The sequence below is a fragment of the Mesocricetus auratus genome, unplaced genomic scaffold (genome assembly GCF_017639785.1).
Source record: "Mesocricetus auratus isolate SY011 unplaced genomic scaffold, BCM_Maur_2.0 Super-Scaffold_100020, whole genome shotgun sequence".
Taxonomy (NCBI): Eukaryota; Metazoa; Chordata; class Mammalia; order Rodentia; family Cricetidae; genus Mesocricetus; species Mesocricetus auratus.
In genome coordinates, this window is record NW_024429201.1 from 21,976,923 (window position 1) to 21,997,206 (window position 20,284).

Sequence of the window (20,284 nt, forward strand, 5' to 3'; positions counted from 1 at the left end):
AAAAGAAAGAAAGAAAGAAAGAGAGAGAGAGAGAGAGAGAGAGGGAGGGAGGGAGGGAGGGAGGGAGGGGAAAAGAAAACCCTATCTTTTGTTACTAAACCATATAATTTACAAAGCAAATTTAATAAAATTTCCAAACATATCCTTTAACTAGTAAGCTTAGGAAAGTTGTAGGAAAATATTTCAATATTCAAATGTCAATTTCTTCAAACTAGCAGTAAGCAGCTAGAAATTGAAATTTTAAAAACTGGATAACTGATGTTATTAAACATGAAATATTAGTGCAAGGGGTGGGATAGGGGAGTGGGTGGGGTCGGTAGACCTTTAATCCCAGAATTTGGGAGGCAGAGGTAGGATAGTGTCTCAAAAATAGATAAAAGTAAGTATATTCATAGTAAATAATTATATTACCATATATAGATATGTTCATATACATGTATATATATGAGTTCACACATAGAAATACAAATATGAATAGGGATTATACTTTATACTTAAATTAAAATGAAAATTAATTTACATGAATCCTAGCCCAAGATTAAAATTATGCTCACTCTTTACCCTGGTAGTAAAGTGCATTCTTTGAGAAACGTAATTTATGAAGGCACAAGGTCATATGCAGTCACTGTAAAGACACCTAAGCACCGTTATATCCTAACAACTACAGCTACTTAATAAACTCACTAACTTTGCTTTAAGAAAAAATTGTCAGAATTCTACAAAAAAAAACCTTTGTCACAGAATTTCACAGGTAATACACATGCCAAACTTGCAAATAGTACACTTTGAGTATGTGCACTGTACAGGAATTACACCTCAATAAAGTTGTCAAAATAACTACTGAAGATTCATAAAGTTGATCCAGTAATGACAACTATCAAAATCTGAGGAAATATAATTAATCTACTAAAACTGATGCTTAACAAATTTCTTGGTGGGCAAACTAGACTATCAAAGGAGAGGCGATCATACCATTAATGTGATCACAGAACTCTAATTGAAACTTTAACATTAAACTGTTAAGTTCTTAACTTAGAAGTAAAGCTTCTGAAGTAGGAAAAGTCAGTGTCCAGAAATGCGAAGAGTAGGAAACAGAGCCATTCCAATTAGGCTGGGTTGATTTCTCAAATATGAGTCCACAAGCAAAGGAGCATATTCAATGACTTGGCAATCTTTGCCACTCTAAATTCCTCTTTCAAAACAAGAATATATAAAATATCTTTTAATAGGCATATCTAACAGAATCTTTTCTCATCATTCACTTTTATGCATGTTATTATACTTCTAATTGAGTTTCTTACTGGAACTTCAAGTCTGGTCTTAAACTGACTGTCTATTGAAAACAAATTAACACATTCCTAGGGGGTGGCTTAGCAGTGTACTGGTAACTCTTGAATTTAGTTTATAACTAGTAACAGCTTCAAATTCCTATCATTACTCTTAAATCCTCCCTACTACAATCTTATTGACAGTCTGTAGTTGAGAACCAAAACATGCATAAAATCTATTAGGGAAATTCCAGAATAAGGTATGGCTTTTCTTCCTAAGAACACAGTGACTATGTCCCTAATTTAGAAAGCACAGCCAAATCCTACTTCCTATATGCCTATACTATTCTATACCAACATTGATTATAAAATCTGCAAGACTTTAGAGAAAAAAATACCTGTGTTTTGAATTCCAGAATGTTATTTCCTGGATTAATTCTTCCAAGCAATATCAAATCTTTCAGCCGCATATTTTTCTTTTTAGCAGTTGTGCTGTGGCGTGAAGGTGTTTTAATTGAATGTTGATTGGCAGACCCAGAGGAAGGAGAGATCTGAAGGCTGTTTTCATGTGCATTAACAGAAGCTGTTTTTTTAGGACATGGCTTTGTCTGCTGCACAGTATCAGTGTCTAAGACAGTAGTCACTTGACGAGCCAGTGGTTCTGATGCTCCCCCAGATGGTGTCTGGGAAGCTGTTTTCTTGTTTGATCTTTTTGGATAACAACGGGAAAGGTCCTGATTCTGACGAACAGTTGGTAGACAGGCATCATTTTGAGAAAATACCCTTTTATCTTCTGAAATATTTACAGTGCCAGTCACTGCAGGAGAACTATCAAGACTGTAGCCTCTGACTATAGTTTCTGTAAAACTGCTTTCTTCTTGTGAATTTCCTCCTTGAGGAATAAAAGCAACAGGCTTGGATGATATTTTAATTTTCTCAGTGCCAACTGAGTATCTGGAACTCAATAATCCATCCAAGGTACAACCCTGGACATTTTCTTTAGAATTCATCTCATTTCCAGAAAATCCTCCTCTTTCCATCGCCTCTGCATCTAAACAAATGTTACTATTCTGGCTGTCCTTCTGTATTTCCACAGTGCTTCTACTGACAGGAGAAATAGAAGCAAGACAGACAGGAGAAAGTGAGCCTGACTGGGGGTGTGCTGGCTTTTCCACACCAGGAGACTCTTGGCTCTTCTTACTAGAAATGTCTGAGCTAGATGGAAGCTTCCTTAAACTAATACCAGAAAATGGTTTGGCATTCTTGTAGTTTTGAATTTTTAGTCTTATCTTTTTCTGTTTCTTTGCCACAACTAAAAGACTCTTTTGTCTTGTGGCCAAGTTAGCCAGCTGCTCTCTCAGGGCCCCATGCTTGAACGACTCCACAGATACCCTATAAGAAAAAAAATATTAACAGAAAAATTTTCTTCACAGACTTTTGGATATTAAAGACACCCTCTCTTAATATGAATCAGCTTTAAGTACAATAAAGTCTATCTTTCAGATAGGTATTTCCTTTGCAAGAAAACTGACACTTAGGTGAGTCTGCCTATTTATTTTACTATATATATATATATATATATATATATATATATATATATATATATATATATATATATGAGTGTTTTGGCTGAGTGATATATGTGCACCATATTCATGCCTGGATGCCCTGGTCCTGGAGTTACAGATCCCCTGGGAATGTAGTTACAGATGGTGGATACTGGGAATTGAACCCTATCTTCTGAAAGGACAACACATGTTCTTAACCTCTGAGTCAACTCTCCAGATGACTTTTATTATTTTTTTTTTAAATGTAACTTTGGGTGAATGAACTCAAAATGGAAAACAGAACTTGGGTAATCTATACTGTACTGGTTGGAAGGTAGTGACTGGCAGCTAAATAGGACTACTGTCACTTAACTTTCAGTTTAATTACCTGGTTTGAAGTAGAAAGGTATATTAGCTATTAATATATGGGAGTAGGTTCTACTCAGGTTCCCTTAACTACAGAGTAACAAGATTTTTTAAAATAATCATACTTCAATGAGACTTGAAAATTAGTTCATTAAATATTTACTATAGTTGTATTCTGAATCTGTCTTGAGGTATTTCCAAGTTGAGAAGGATCTCCCAGACAAAACCTATCCTAGTACCTTCAACAATAAGACCTCAGTATCCTGAAGACTAAGGTAGAGGAAGTGACTCATCTCACCTCCACATTTGTCTTCTGGTTAAGCTGACCTTGGTAGCACTAGTTCTCAACCTTTTTGGCCTCAGGACCTATACATACTCTTAAGGAACCCAAACAGCTTTTGTTTATACAGACTATGACTACTATTTTAGAATTAAAACAGAATTGTTTTCTTTTTAATTTAATTTAAATTAGAAACAAGTTTGTTTCACATGTCAATCACAGCTCCCTCTCCCACCCTCCTTCAACCCTCCCCCAGTCCCCCCTCCATTCTCTAAGGAGGGTCAGGCCCTTCACGGGGGATCTCGAAAAGTTTGTCATATGATCCCGGGCAGGGCCTAGGCCCTCCCCCATGTGTCCAGGTGGAGACAGCATCCCTCCACGTGGAATGGGCTCCCAAAGCCCCTCTGGATGATGGGCTAAATGCTGATCTATTTATTGCCTGAGGCCCCAAAGAATGCGGAGGCCTCCAAAACAGAAAAAATTTTTAAGAAGGATATATAAATAAATATCTTATTAGCCAGCAGGTGGCTTTTGGGAAAATTCTACTGGATACTGACGAATTAGAACAAAATATCTTATTATTATAAAACATAGCTTTATCTTCACATGAAATGGTTTCAAGGATCACCAGGGCCTATAATCTATATTTTAAGAGATAACGTTTTAAGAAAAAACATTATAGAAATAGTGTGTCTTTCTAACAAAGTTTATAGGTGTGGATATTGAACACAGACTGTGATAAGAGTACTAGCATATACGGAGGGCAATAAAAAGACTGGCAAACAATGGTAGCATAGGATAATGCACTAGATAAAGAAGAAAATAATAATAATATGCTTAAAACTATGTAAAAAAGGAATTTATATAAAAACGCAAAAGTGTTCTTTTTAGATCACCCACATCAAGACTGAAATCTTACAGCAACAATAATGTGATTTAGACATCCGAAATTCCAATTGAGTAGGAACATTTCAAAATCTCAGGTACACTGTTTACCATAGGACAATAAAGGAGAATTGAAACTAGGAGATGCTCAAAATCTCCTAAAATGGCTTATAGTCATTGGTGACTCTGCCTCTTGGTGCAGACAATACCCCCACACCAAAATCGTTCCCATGGCCTCTCTGAGCCCTTCCTTCTAGTCCATATCCATGTACTTCTGCCATCCACTGACAGGCAGAAGCACTCTACCAGGGACCCCAAAGTCACAACTCTTGCCTAGTATTTGAAGAAGGCAACAGCAACCAAAGAATGGAACAAAGGCAGACTAGATAATAACACCAAGAAGCACCTCAAACATTATAACTCTAGAAGCATAGATCCCAACATAAAAACACAATCATGAATAGCCAAGACAGTTATGTCCCCAGCAGAAGTCAGTGATCCTACTGCAACAGGCCCTGCGAATCACATGACAGCAGAAGCACAAGAAAGGACTTTAAATAACTATTATTAATATGTTCAACAATCTTAAAGAGCATGTGAATAAGTCCCTTAATAAAGTCTATGAAAACACGAGCACATAGTTGAATGAAATGATGACAATAATTACAGACTTGAAAGTAGAATTTAACAAAGCAATGCAGCCACTAAAGAAAACTCAAACTGATATGTAACTGCGATGAAAAATTTAGGATGTTAAACAGAAGCTCAGAGGTAAGCCTTACAACAGAGTACACAACACAGAGAAAGAATCTTAGGTTGAAGATAAGGTAGAAGAAATGGATACCAAAGTCAAAGAATGTTAAATCTAAAAAGCCAAAAAAACAACAAAAAAAAATCAGTCACTGAGAATATTTTTAACAAAATCATAGAAGAAAATTTCTCCAATCTAAAGAAAGAGGAGCCTATCAAGGTACAAAAAACATGTAGAACATCAAAAAGACAGAACTAGAAATGCGATTCCTCTTGGCAGATAACAATAAAAACACTAAATGCACAGAACAACAGCAACAAAAGGATATTAAAACCTGCAAGGGAAAAAGTGAGCTATAAAAGCAGACTCATTAGAAAAACACTTGACGTCTCAATGGAGACCCTGAAAGGCAGGGGGGCCTACACAAATGTTCTATAAACTCTGTGGCCACAGATGCCAGTTCAAACTATATTCAGCAAAATGTTCATCATAATTGGTGGAGAAAGAAATACATTCCATAAGAAACCCAAATGTAAGCAATTCTAGCTACCAATGCAGATCAAGAGAAGGGACTAGAAGGCAACCTTCAATCTGAAGAGGTTAGTATACCGAAGAAGACATGAGGAATGAACCGGAGGAAGGAACTCACACGGTAACAACAACAACAACAAAAAATAACAGGAATCAATAAACACTGCTCATTGATAACTCTCAGTATCAGTGGTATCAATTCCCCAATAAAAGACACAGACCACAGACTAACAAGATGTATTAGAAAACAGGATGTGGTTTCTAGTGCCTGGAGACTGCCACAGAGTCTCCCCTCCCAGCGGGAGTCTAAGCCCCCCCCATCTTATCTAACCACGGGACCAGTGCCTGGGGACCACCACAGAACCTCCCCTCCAGGAGCCTATGCACCCCAGATTCCTGGTCTTCTTTTCCGCCAACAGGACCAGGTAAACTGGGCCCTGTATCTGGCCTACCTTCCAGGGCCTGGGGACTGCCATAGAGCCTCCCCTCCCATCAGAAGCCTACACACCCCAGTTTCCTGGTCTTCTTCTACATCCACTGGACCAGTGCCTGCAGACGACCAGTGAGCCTGCCCTCCCAGCACCAGCCCACGCACCCCAGTTTCGTGGTCTTCTCCACCCATGGGACCAGGCAATTAGGGGGCTGTTTCTGGGCCCTTGCTTCAGCACCTGGAGATTGTCACTGAGTCTCCCCTCCCGGTGGGAGACTATGCACCCCAGATTCCTGGTCTTCTTACCCACCCATGGGACCAGGACTAGGACCAGGAAGAGGAGAACTACCAGAGTACTGGACTTGCTTGCACCCACCGAAAGGGAACGCTGGTCCCCTAACTGCCAGGCCAGGAAGAGGCTCTTTCTGTACCCATTAGAAGAAGGGATTGGAAGGAGACAATAAAAAAACACACTCAGCAACAGAAAAACAAATATGAAACCACCAGATTCTAGAAACTCCATACCAGCAAGAGTACAACATTACAATACAAATGAAGCAGTAGAGAATGACCTTAAAAACAACTTCCTGAAGACTGGGGCGTGGTGACACACTCCTTTAATCCCAGCACTCGGGAGGCAGAGGCAGGAGGATCTCTGTGACTTTGAGGCCAGCCTGGTCTACAGAGCCAGTTCCAGGACAGCCTCCAAAACAATACAGAGAAACCCTGTCTCGAAAAACAAACTAACAAACAAAAAACAAACAAACAAACAAAAACAACTTCATGAAAATGATAGAGAACAACTTCATGAAAACAATAGAGGTCCTCACAGAGGATATCGGAAAATCCCTCAAAGAAATGGAAGAAAAAAAAAAAACAAAAAATGCAAGAAATGGAAGAAAAAGCAATACAAAAAATGCAAGAAATGGAAGAAAGAAGAAAAATCAAACCAAGAAATGCAAGAAATGGAAGAAAAAACAAACAAAAATACAAGAAATGGAAGAAAAAGCAAACAAAAATCCAAAAAATGCAATAAATGGATAAAAAGACAAAGCAAAAAATTGTCAGAAACAATTCAAACAGTGTGAGGATTGAAAACTGAAATAGAGACAATTAAAAAAAAACCAATCTGAAGGAAGGCTGGAAATAAAAAAGCTGGGCAAATGGTCAGGTACTACAGAAGCAAGCATAACCAACAGAATACAAGAGATGGAACAGAGAATCTCAGGTGCTGAAGATACACCAGGAGAAATTGATTCATCAACCAAAGAAAATCTTAAGTCCAACAAATCCTAACATAAAACATCCAGAAAATATGGGACACCATGAAAAGACCAAACCTAAGAATAATATGTATAGAAGAAGGTAAAGAAAACCACCTCAAAGTGGTAGAAAATATTCAACAAAATCATAGAAGAAAACTTTCCCAACCTAAAGAAAGACATGCCAATGAAGGTATAAGAAGCTTACAGAACACCAAATAGAGTGGAGCACAAAAAAAAGTCCCCTTGCCACATAATTATCAAGACCCCAAATATACAGAATAAAAGAAAGAATATTAAGAGCAGCTAAGGAAAAAGGTCAAGTAACATATAAAGGCAAACCTATCAAAATTACACCTGACTTCTCCATGGAAACTCTGAAAGCCAAAAGGTCCTGGATAGATATTCTGCCAACACTAAGAGACCATGGATGCCAGCCCAGATTACTATAACCAGCAAAGCTTTCAATCAATATAGATGGAGAAAACAGGATATTCCATGAAAAAACTAGACTGAAACAATACATATCCACTAACCCAGACCTACAGAAAGTTCTGGAAGGAAAACTCCAACCCAAGGAAGTTAATTACAATGAGAAAAACTTAGGCATTAGATATTCCCACCTTACCAACAGCCAAAAGAAAATAGGGGTGGAATTCCACACATAATTCCACGAACAACAACCATTCCAAATCAAAGAAGAATGAGTAATCAATGGTCACTAATGTCCCTCAATATTAATGGTCTTAACTTGCCAATAAAAAGACACAGGCTAACAGAATGCATTCAAAAACAGAACCCATCCTTCTGCTGCATACAAGAAACACACCTTAGCCAGCCTCAAAGACAGACATTACCTCAGAGTTAAAGGTTGGGAAGAGATTTTCCAATCAAATGGACCCAAGAAACAAGTGGGGGTAGCAATCCTAATATCTAACAATTAGACTTTAAAATAAAATCAATCAAAAGAGATGAAGGAGGTCATTATATACTGATCACAGGAGAAATCCACCAAGATGAAATTTCAGTTCTGAACATCTATGCTCCAAATACAAAGGCATCCACATTCGTAAAGAAACATTCCTAAAACTCAAATCACATATTAAGGCCCACACACTTATAATGGGAGACTTCAACACCCCACTCTCACCACTAGACAGGAATACCAGACAGAAATTTAACAAAGAAGCAAAGGGGCTAATAGAAGTTATGACCCAATTGGGATTAACAGACATCTATAGAACATTCCATCTACATAAAAAAGAATATACATTCTTCTCACCACCACATGGAACCTTCTCAAAAATCAACCACAAACTTGGCAACATATCAAACCTCAACAGGTACAAAAAAATTGGAATAACTCCATGCATCTTATCAGACCACCATGCTCTAAAGTTAGAATTCAACAACAACACAAGTTGCAGAAACCCTACAAACTCATGGAAATTGAATAATGCACAATTGCACCATTCCTGGGTCAAAGAAGAAATAAAAAATAAAGACTTCCTAGAATTCAATGAGAATGAATTCTTTGAAAGCAGTGCTACGAGGGAAGTTCATAGCATTAAGTGGCCACATGAAGAAACTGGAGAATACTTACACTAGAGAATTAACAGCACAGCTGAAAGCTCTAGAACACAAAGAAGCAAACTCCCCCAGGAGGAGTAGATGCCAGGAAATAATCAAACTGAGGGCTGAAATCAATAAAGCAGAAACTAGGAAAACAATGCAAAGAATCAATGCAATGAAGAATTGGTTCTTTGAGAAAGGTAAAGAGATAGACAAACCTTTGTCCAAACTTACCAAATGAGAGTGTGAACATGCAAATTAACAAAATCAGAAATGAAAAGAGGGACATAAAAACGGACACTGAAGAAATCCAAAGTATCATCAGGTCATACTTTGAAAACCAGTACTCCACAAGATTCAAAAATTTAAAGGAAATGGACAATTTTCTGGATAGCTATCACTTGCCAAAATTAAATGAAGAACAGATAAGCAATTTAAATAGACCTATAAACCTTATGGAAATAGAAGCAGTCATCAAAAGTCTCCCAACCAAAAAGAGCCCATGTCCAGATGGCCTCAGTGCAGAATTCTACAGCTTATACCAATTCTTCTCAAAGTTTTCCACACAATAGGAGCAGAAGGGTCTTTGCCAAACTCTTTCTACGAGGTTTCAATTACCTTGATACCCAAGCCACACAAAGACACAACTAAGAAAGAGAACTTCAGACCAATATCCCTCATTAACATTGATGCAAAAATAGTCAATAAAATACTGGCAAATTCGATCCAAGAACGCATCGAAATAATCATTCACCACCATCAAGTAGGTTTCATCCCAGGGTTTCAGGGATGGTTCAACTTACGAAAATCCATCAATGTAATCCACCATATAAACAAGCTGAAAAACAAAAATCACATGATCATCTCACTAGATGCTGAAAAAGCCTTTGACAAAATCCAACTCCCCCTTCATGATAAAAGTCTTGGAGTGATCTGGGATAAAAGGAACATACCTAAACATAACAAAAGCTATATACAGCAAACCAACAGCCAACATCAAACTAAATGGACAGAAACTCAATGCAATTCTGCTAAAATCAGGAACAAGACAAGGCTGTTCACTCTCTCCATACCTTTTCAATGTTGCACTTGAAGTTCTAGCGAGAGCAATACGACAACAAAAGGAGATCAAGGGGATACAAATTGGAAAGGAAGAGGCCAAACTTTCACTATTTGCAGATGATATGATAGTTTACATAAGTGATCCAAAAAACTCTACCAGGGACCTCCTACAGCTGATAAATATACTTTAAGCAAAGTGGCAGGATACAAGATCAATTCAAGAAAATCAGTAGCCCTACTATATACAGACGATAAAAGGGCTGAGAAGAAATCAGAGAAACATCACCCTTTACAATAGCCACAAACAACATAAAATATGTTGGGGTAATGCTAACCAAACAAGTGAAAGACCTGTATGGCAAGAACTTTTGAGTCTTTAAAGTAAGAAGCCAAAGAATACATCAGAAAATGGAAAGATCTCCCATGCTCTTGGATAGGTAGGATCAATGTAAAAATGACAATCCTGCCAAAAGCAATCTTCAGATTCAATGCAAATCCCAATAAAATACCAGTATAATTCTTCACAGACCTTGAAAGAACAATTATCAACTTTGTATGGAAAAACAAAAGACTCAGGATTGCCAAAACAACCTCATTCAACAATATCTGGAGGCATCACCATCCCTGACTTCAAGCTCTATTATAGAGCTGTAGTCCTGAAAACAACTTGATATTGGCAGAAAAATAGACAAACAGACCAATGGAATCTAATTGAACACACTGATATTAACCCATACATGTATGAACATCTGATTTTATACAAAGAAGCTAAAAATATACAATGGAAAAAAGAAAGCATCTTCAACAAATGATGCTGGCTTAACTGGATGCTGGCATGTAGAAGAATGTGGATAGATCTATGTCTATTGCCATGCACAAAATTTAAGTCCAAATGGATCAAAGACCTCAGCATAAGTCCAGCCAAACTGAACCACTCAGAAGAGAAAGTGGGTGGTACCCTTGAATGAATTGGTACAGGAGACTGTTTCCTGAACATAAACACCAGTAGCACAGACACTGAGGTCAACAATTAATACATGGGACCTCCTGAAACTGAGAAGCTTCTGTAAGGCAAAGGACACAGTCAGCAAGACAAAAAGGCAGCCCACAGCATGGGAAAAGATATTCACTAACCCCACATCTGACAGAGGGCTGATCTCCAAAATTTACAAAGAACTCAAGAAGCAAGTGCCCAAAACACCAAAGGATCCAATTAAAAAGTGGGCCACAGAACTAAATAGAGAATTCTCAATAAAGGAGTCTAAAATGGCTTAGAGGCACTTGAGAAAATGCTGTTGAGCATTCCCTATCAGGGAAATGCAAGTCTGAGATATCATCTTACTCCTGTTTAGAATGGCTAAAATAAAAAACACTGAAGACAGTTTATGCTGGAGAGGATGTGGAGAAAGGGGAACACTTCTCCACTGCTGGTGGGAGTGCCAACTCATGCAGCCACTTTGGAAATCAGTATGGAGATTCCTCAGAAAAATCGGAATCAGCCTACCACAATAACCAGCAATTCCACTCTTAGGCATATATCCAAAAGATGCCCATTCATACAACAAGGACATCTGTTCCACTATGTTCATAGCAGCATTATTTGCAATAGCCAGAACTTGGGAGCAACCTAGATGCCCCTCAACTGAAGAGTGGATAGAGAAAATGTGGTACATTTACACAATGGAGTACTAATCAGCAGAAAAAAACAAGGGAATCTTGAAATTTGTAGGCAAATGGATGCCACTAGAAGAAACCATCCTGAGTGAGGTAATCAAGTCACAAAAAGACAAACATGGTATGTACTCTTTCATATATAGATTTTAGACATAGATCTGGGGAGTGAAAACCTACAATCCCACAGAACCTTTATCCAATGACCGATGGAAGCAGAGGCAGACTCACTCCGACAGCTAAACACTGAACTGAACTCAATGAACCCAGTGACATGGAGGGAGGACTGATGAGCAAAGGGGCTAAGACTGGGCTGGTTTAACCCACCAAAACAGCTGACCTGAACAAGGGGTAGCTCTTGAATCCCAGACTGATGGCTGGGAATCCAGCATTGGATTGATAAAGACCCCTTGAATGTGGGTGTCAGTGAGGAGGCCTAGGCAATCTATGGTCCCTTGAGTAGTAGATCAGTATTCATCCCTGGCATACAATGGACTTTATGTGCCCTTCCCACAATGAGAGATGCACTCTCACCCTGAACTCTTGGGGGAGAGTTTAGGCTCTGCCCTGGATGAAATGACAGACTATGGACACGCCCATGGAGGGCCTTGCCCTCCCTGGGTAAAGAGGGGGTACTGGAGGTGTTGGTAGGAGGGCATGGGTGGAGGGGAGGAAAAGGGAGAGGGACCTGGGATTGACATGTGAAGCACCCTTGTTTCTAAATTAAAATTAAAAATTAAAAATAAATGCCAAAGCCAAGAAAAGAAAAAAGAAAACAGGATGTGTTTTTCTGTTGAATTCAAGAAACACACAGTACCATCAAGGATAGATATCACCTTAGGACAAGAGGATAGAAAAAGTTATTCAAAACAAATAGAACCAAGAAGCAGGAAAGTGGAGCCATTGACAAAACAGTCTTCAAGCCAAAATTAATCAGAAGATATAGAGTATACTACACATTCACCAAAGGATAAAATTCACCACGAAAATATTGCAATTCAAAACATTTATGCATCAAATACAAGGGCATTCAAGTGTATAAAAGAAACACTACTACACCTAAAAATCACGTTGACCCTCACAGAGTGATTTGGGTGACTTCAATACCCCACTCTTACCAATAAACAAGTCACCCATACAAAATACTACACAGAGAAATTCCTAAGTTAAATAACATAAAAAATCAAACAGACCTAGCAGGTATCTACAGAACATTCCACCTAAAACATAGAAGAATGTATGTTTTTCAGCAGCTCATGTAATTTTCTCCAAAATTGATCACATACTTGGACACAAGCAAGACTCAAAAAATACAAGAAAACTGAAGTAACACCCTGTATCCTATCTGATCACAACCGATTAAGCTGGATAATCAACAAAAAGTACATAAACTCACTACTGGATGAAAAACTTGTTTATACAGAAATCAAGAAGGAAATTAAAACATTTTAGAATTGAAGGAAAATGAAGATCAGCATACCAAACTCATTGAATTGTGCCTCCCACCATGATGATAATGGACTAAAAATGTGAAACTGTGAGTGAGTTGCCCCCAATTCAATGCTTTCCTTTATGAGAGTTGTCATGGTTATGGTGTCTCTCCACAGTATTAAAACCCTAAGTAAGAGAGAAGCTAACACTGATAGCCACAACCAGACAATGCAGAGAACAATAGACTGTGGAGCACTCAGTCTTACAGAGAATTGAGGTACTATGTCAGCGCACACAGAACCTACACAGGTTCAAGCCAGATGGAGTTCCAGCGCTAAGAAGGGAATGTGTGTTGGGGAAGTCCTGTGTATATGTCAATAAAGTACTGCTGGCCAATAGGGAATCTAGATAGGTGGGACTAGGAGTCCAGGAGAATTCTGGGAAAGAGAAACACAGGCGAGTCAAGATGTAACACCATGGGGTAGGAAGCCCGGAACTATTCTCCGGTAAGAGAAATACTTAGATTAACAATTATGGGGCAATTACTTAAGTCAGAGCTAGCCAGTAAGAAACAAACAAGGCCAACAGCTTCATAATTAATATAGCCTCCTCTGATGCGGCTCTAGAACCAGGCTGGCGGGAAGGCTTCTCTCAAGGAAAAAGCCTCCCTTTACAAATGTGGACAGGGGTCCCAACCTGGCCAAGAAGCTATTTACAATTGATACCTCTTGGCAAAGGCAAAAAAATTAGTTTTCTCCAATGGAATCTTACTGGGCATATTACCACTTTAGGGCAGACTCCATGCCCAGGAATAGTCTGCCAACACAAAATAAATTCAAATGATATTTTTTTGTAGACTTTTGGTCTCATTTTGCTCTCTTTTGGTATTTTTTTTATCTTACAGGTCTCTTACTTGTTTATCCTGATTTCTGTTTGGGTGTGTGTGTTTATTGGGTTTTGTGAGTGATTTTTATTTCTGTACTTTTTAAGGGCATGTTAAGAGAAAGAACAGAAAGTTGAGTGGGTAGGAAGGTGGAAGGTCTGGGAGGAACTGGGGTAGGAGAAAAACATGATCAAATATGTTGTGTGAAAGAAAAAGCTCAATAAAAAATTAAAACCAGAAATACCTTATGATTAATTCCATAAGTGGGGATTTGTATATGTAGCTAAATGCAATTGGCTATACAAAAAGAAAAAGGGAAAATGAAGGTAAAAGATTTATAAATAAAGCTTTAAGAGCCGATTTCTAGACAAGCTCAGAAAGGCTGGCTATATAATAAATGTCAAAAGTGGCAATAAGGGAAAATATAAATAAAATATTTAGAAAATGTGAATGTAATAAAGAGTGCATTTGTAGCTAAGTCATGAGAAACTAATTCTTAAATATGTCTGAAGAATAAAGAATTATAGAACATTTTCTCCAATATTAGCAATAATAGTTCCTTAATGATCCTCAGTAATTAGAAGTACATAAACCCATAAAATTAATTAATTGATTAGTCAAATATGAATGACATTTGTGATAACAAAAAGCTAGTTAATCTGATTATGAACAATGCAGTGGTGAGAAATGATGGGGTCAAAATATTTCCTGTGAGATGACAGCTGAACGGGAGTGGGAAGACACAAAGGAAGAAGGGGTATGAGGAGAAGCATGGACAAACAGAAAACTAAAACAAATCTCTTTCATGGAAGTGAGGATGTCTCTGATCCTTGTGCCTGCTCTTGGGGAGCCTTTTCCTCTTACGAGGTTGCCTTGTCCACAGGGTTTATGACTAGTCTTTATGGCGTCTTGTTATGCCATGTTCAGTTGATACCACTGGGAGGCCTGCTCCTTCCCAAAAGGAAACAGAGAAGCAGGGCACCTGGTGGCATGGGGGCACTGGGAAGAGTGGCGGCTGCTGTTAGTATGTATTGCATGAGAGAAAAATAAAGAAAAAAGAATGAAATAATGAAGCCCAATTCGTATGCTAAAACTTGAAATTGAATCAATGAAAATTTCAGCAGTTGACTTACTGTGACAAGTAACCAGACAAAGACAACACAAGAAAGGAAAGGGTTTATTTTGCTTACAATTCCAAGTCACAGTACACCACTGCAGGAACTCAGAGGCAAGACCTTGGGACAGATGATCACACCACACACACATAGTGAAGAACAGAGAGATGGGCACACATCCATGGTTTTCATTAGCATTCTCCTCTCTTATACAATTCAGGGTCCATCCTATAAAATGGTGTTGCCCACACTAACCTTGGTCCTTCTACATCAATTAACAATCAAGACAGTCCTCACACACATGCTCACAGGCTAGCCTGATCTAGGTAATTCAATGAGGCTTTCTTCCCAGGAGATTCCACACTATGTCAAGTTGACATAAATAACCATCACATGTAGGAAAGAAACATCTATAGAATTCATGACCAGAAAAAAAAAATCACAAGGCCACAAAACTTCAGCTACCTCATCTTTGCCAAAGATGGCCAAAGTACACACTGTAGAAAAGATAACATCTTCAATTAACGATGCTGGAGAAGCTTGATGTCTGCATGTAGAAGAACAAAGCTAGCTCCTCATCCCTCACTCTGCACAAAAATCACCTGGAAATTTAGAAAGACTGCAACATAAACCTGGAACTCTAAAACTGACAGAGAAAGGATGAGAAGTTCCCTACAACACAGAGAAATAGGGAAGGACTGTTTAAACAGGACCACAGTCCTTTAGAAAATACAATCAACACTTGACAAATGAGAGTTCATAAAATCCAAAATCTTCTGACCAACAAAGGAAACTTAGTAAGTGAAGGGGCATTCCACAGAATAAGAGAAATATTTGCCATCTGTACATCCAACAGAGGACTGATTCTACAATATACAAGGAGTGAATAGACCAAGGATCAAGAAAACAACCCAGTTTAAAAACAATGCACCACGTGTTGGAACCGAGAAATTTCAACAGAAGAAATACAAATGACCAATAAGCACTTCAAAAATATGTTCAACATCATTAGCTACCAGGGAAATGCAAATTAAAATACTTTGAGATTCCATCTCTTTCTGGTCAGAATAACAATCTTCAAAAGTGACAACTAATCCAGAAGAAGATATAGGGAAAGAGGAATCGTTGTGCATTACTGTTGGGAGCAAAAACTGGTGCAAACACTGTGAAAATTAGTGAGGATCTTCCTCAAAATCTAGGAGCTAGGAACAGAAATGATTCTGTCAGAGGTCATATTTAATTAGAGAGTAAAAAAATTCCTGGCCTAACTACTAATATCACCCGTTTTTCAACGACTGTAACAAATCCCTGAATTTTGCTTGGGGGCCAGACTTTTGGAGGTTTCAGTCATTGCCAGCTTGCTGTTCTTATCCTGTGGTGAGGCCACACTTCATGTCAAGATGTAAAAGAGAGGAAGGAGGTACTGGGGTTTCATCATACTCTTCCAGTGTTTGTCCCCCAACAACTGGAAAATTTCACACTGAGCCCCACCACCTCTCAACAGCACCAACCTTGAAACTAAGCTTTTAACACATGGGCCTTTGGGAAACATCCCAAATATAAACTCTGGCATTATAATAATTTAAGTGGGTAAGTCCTTTTCCCTACTCACCTGTATTTTTTAGCTAGATCATCCCTTTCTGTCTTCTGTTGAGCAAGTATATTATCCATAACTTCTTTTATCTCTAACATCCTTCCAATATATTGTTCTAGAAACAACAGTGATAAAATAAAAGGTCAGTTAAATGAAGAGTGGCAAATGCTTAATATGTTCACCGAAGTTTAGACCTATTTCTTTAATTATGCTTAATCTCATTATTCTCAACCCACTTTCTAATATAAGTGGCCCACATACTTAACTCAAAGCTTTTTTGATTATATCATCCTAATGAAATGCCCTGAGGTACTCATATAAGAACACTGTACCAAGAAAGAACAGTCCATCTTAAATTCTAATTCTGCTACCCTATTGATTTAAGCTCTAGGAGCTGGGATTCATCTTATCGCTATTATTAGGTTTCTTTTCTTCTTGTCTTTCTTTTATGTGGTGGTGTTGTATATCTGTGATATATCTCAGACAGATACAAGCACCATACATAGTCAGACTTGTGCAGCAAGCTGAGGCGTCTCATTGGCTTCCACCTTACTTTTGAGACACAGGCCCTTACTGAAACTGAAGCTTAGAACCCTCACTGAAACTGCAGCTCACTATTGGCTAAAATGACTGAATATTTATTTTCCTTAAGTAAAATGTTACCTACTGTAATTTGGAACTCTTGGCATTACTTTTCAAAAGTATATCAATATCATAAAGCATGGCATTCCCAAATAATCCTAGAGCAAACCACATATAGTGAAAACACAGTAAGATATTCAGAATTTACAGATGCAAGAGGTACATGACATTGACATATCACTTTTATTATTTCTAGGACAAAGAATATGATCTCTGAAAAGAGAATAATGACAACTTCTATGGGAAGCAACTTTGTTTCTAGTCTCGACAAAAAGACTGATGGTTTATCTGTCAGCCTGGGAACACGGTATAAGTAAAGAAAAAAATCCATCATCCTCCTTTTTATCCTTCAAGGATTCAACTTTTCTTCAATCAAAGTTTCACAGATAATTCCACTAACTCCTCTTTACTTTTTATAAATGATTTTCTACACTAGAGTGCTGACCGTGAAAGAGGACAAAAGCACCTTGCATCTATGTTCTTGAGACATCAATTTGGTCCCTGACCTCAAGGAGCTTACACTGATGATATATAAAGAGAATTTTCTGGATGGATAAAAAATGACACCCAAAGAAAACAGCAACACAGTATCATTGGTAGGAGTCTGGCAATGATCTAGATCCAGAGGATTTACACATAAATGTGGATTATGCCTAAATCCAGATTCTCAAATAGGAATCTAAAGGCTTAAATTAATACATGGCATTCCCCTACCACTATTCACCTAACTTTTGGATTTGTTTCTTAAGATCTTTGCTAATGTTTTTGGAACTGCTGCCTTTTTTTTCTAGATAACTAAACTTGAAAAAAAAACATTAGTCAGATGTCTGAGGATCACAGAATCTCCCTGTGCAAATCAAATGACTGGAAAGGTCTAGGGTCAGTGCCCCAGAGGAATGAGTGCATATTTCTCTAATAATAAGGTGAAGAATTAGTTTTCGTGTTATGCTTATATCAACAAAGGAGCAAAATGTATGAAATCATTAAAATTTAGAAATAAGTTTGTGTAATTGATTTGACATTGTTTATTAAAAACATTTAAATTATACACATAATCTTTACATTGAGTTTTTTAAACTGAATTTTCAATTTCAGATATTAAAAATAACAACACAGTAGCACAAGGCAACCTTTGCTGTAAGAAAGGACATGAGGCTATGTCACATGTAAATTGATACTGTGTACTTATTTATCAGAGACACTATTGGAGGGAATAAGTGTGCGTCCATCACAGCAATAGGAAAGTTAAAACAGCATTCAAAGAGCAGCAAGCTCAACACTCTTTATGCATGGGTTGAAGCCACACCTTCATCTGAACATATACTTAGTAGTTGTCTACCTCTTAGCATAGTTCGAAATGTTTCTCACCCAATGCATGCTATTTTGACTTTGTATAGAAATGTCTGTGTCAAAATTTCACAAACTTCTTGTTTGTATTATTCACTTTTGTTATAATTTGCAGCACCTAAAGTACTATCATATTTTCAAAACGTCTGTGGGACTAGAGTAATGGCTCAGTGGCTAAAAGCATCTGCCATGTATGAGCCACCAAGTTCAAATCCCTAGAATCCACATCAAGCCAAGTGTGGTTGTGTATCTATAACCCCAGTGTACCTAAGGAGAGATGGGGAGTGCAGACAGGAGAGTTCCAGGGAGCTCCTGAGTCACTTAGCCTGGTGTACATAGCTCAGTGGCAAACCACAAAGAGACCCATGAGTCCACAAGACGGAAGATGAGGACCAACACCTGAGGTCTTCTGATCTCCATACATGCACCATACCCTATGCCTGCCACACACACACACACACACACACACACACACACACACACACACACACACACCACACACCTTCAGCTATTATGAACTTTGAAATAAGAAGTACATATTTACCTGCATCTTCAGAGTTTCTTATTTCAAATTTTAGTAAGTTTTCTTGTTTTTCTTCTATATCTTGTAGAATAGCACTGACGGTCTGATGCTGCCAGATGAAAACATTAGGAATTTTATTATAAGAGGGAGATGTGTTTTCTGATAGTCCAACAAGTACAAATAATATGTAGCTGGAAAGTTCATCTCTCCTTGTTCTCAAAATGCACTCATGTTTTATGTAACTTTAAATGAATGAATGTTTAAGACATAAAAAATAAATTTAATATATATCTCGATTTATGTAGTAGATCTACTGAAAAAACAGAAGGAGCAACCATACAAGGAATTATCATTTCTGACTTCATTTGAAATTATAGATATGGGAAGAAAAAAATCCAATACATACTATCGCATGATCACATATGCAACTTTAAGACTTCACGACTGTCACTACACATTATTAAAATCCCACACACAGTCGTGGATATATGAGACACTACACTCAAAAAGCACGAGAGAGGGGTTTAACTCTACTACCCTGTGCCCATGGCAACACTAATGTTCCTGCCTGAAATGCACTCAGCCCACTCTGCCCACTTCCCTCTCTTTTGGGTAAGAACAAAGAAGTGGGCTCTAGAGCTAGACTGCCTATGTGTGCCCCTGGTCGCACTTTTTCCAGCTGACCTACTGCAGCAGACAGCTCTTCCTCTTTTTTCTTTTTTGTTCTTTTTAAAAAATTTTAAATTTAAATTAGAAACAATGTTGCTTTACATGTCAATCCCAGCTCCCTCTTCCTTCCCTCCTCCCCCTCTTCCTCTTTCTTATACCTGACCTGAGAGGATGTATTCACGTACAACGATAAGAACAACAATACTATAAACTAAGAGGTCAAAAATATTGGTTATTATTGTTCTGTGACACGTATCTCATACGTAAAATCTCTGCCTAACATAATCCATACTGACTTACCTTTCCATAAATTAATAATCTCAGAGCCATATAATGACTTTTATAAAACATTTCCTTATTAGTTCATATAAACAGGAACATGGTTTTATTTTTGTGTATGTTTCCCAAAATCCTGCATACATAGTTGTCATGCATAAGTGATGATAGATGGTCTG

General features: G+C 38.0%; 1 protein-coding gene across 1 annotated transcript in view; it reads right to left on the reverse strand.

Annotated features, from left to right (window-relative positions):
• Ankrd31 (ankyrin repeat domain 31) overlaps nt 1-20,284 on the reverse strand; it is a 148,301-nt gene that overhangs the window by 25,514 nt on the left and 102,503 nt on the right. The window contains exons 20-22 of the mRNA XM_040729078.1: nt 19,182-19,269; nt 16,667-16,763; nt 1,667-2,660 (exon numbers count right to left, since the gene is read on the reverse strand). Coding sequence (XP_040585012.1) covers nt 1,667-2,660; nt 16,667-16,763; nt 19,182-19,269 — 1,179 coding nt within the window. The remainder of the gene's footprint in view (nt 1-1,666; nt 2,661-16,666; nt 16,764-19,181; nt 19,270-20,284) is intronic.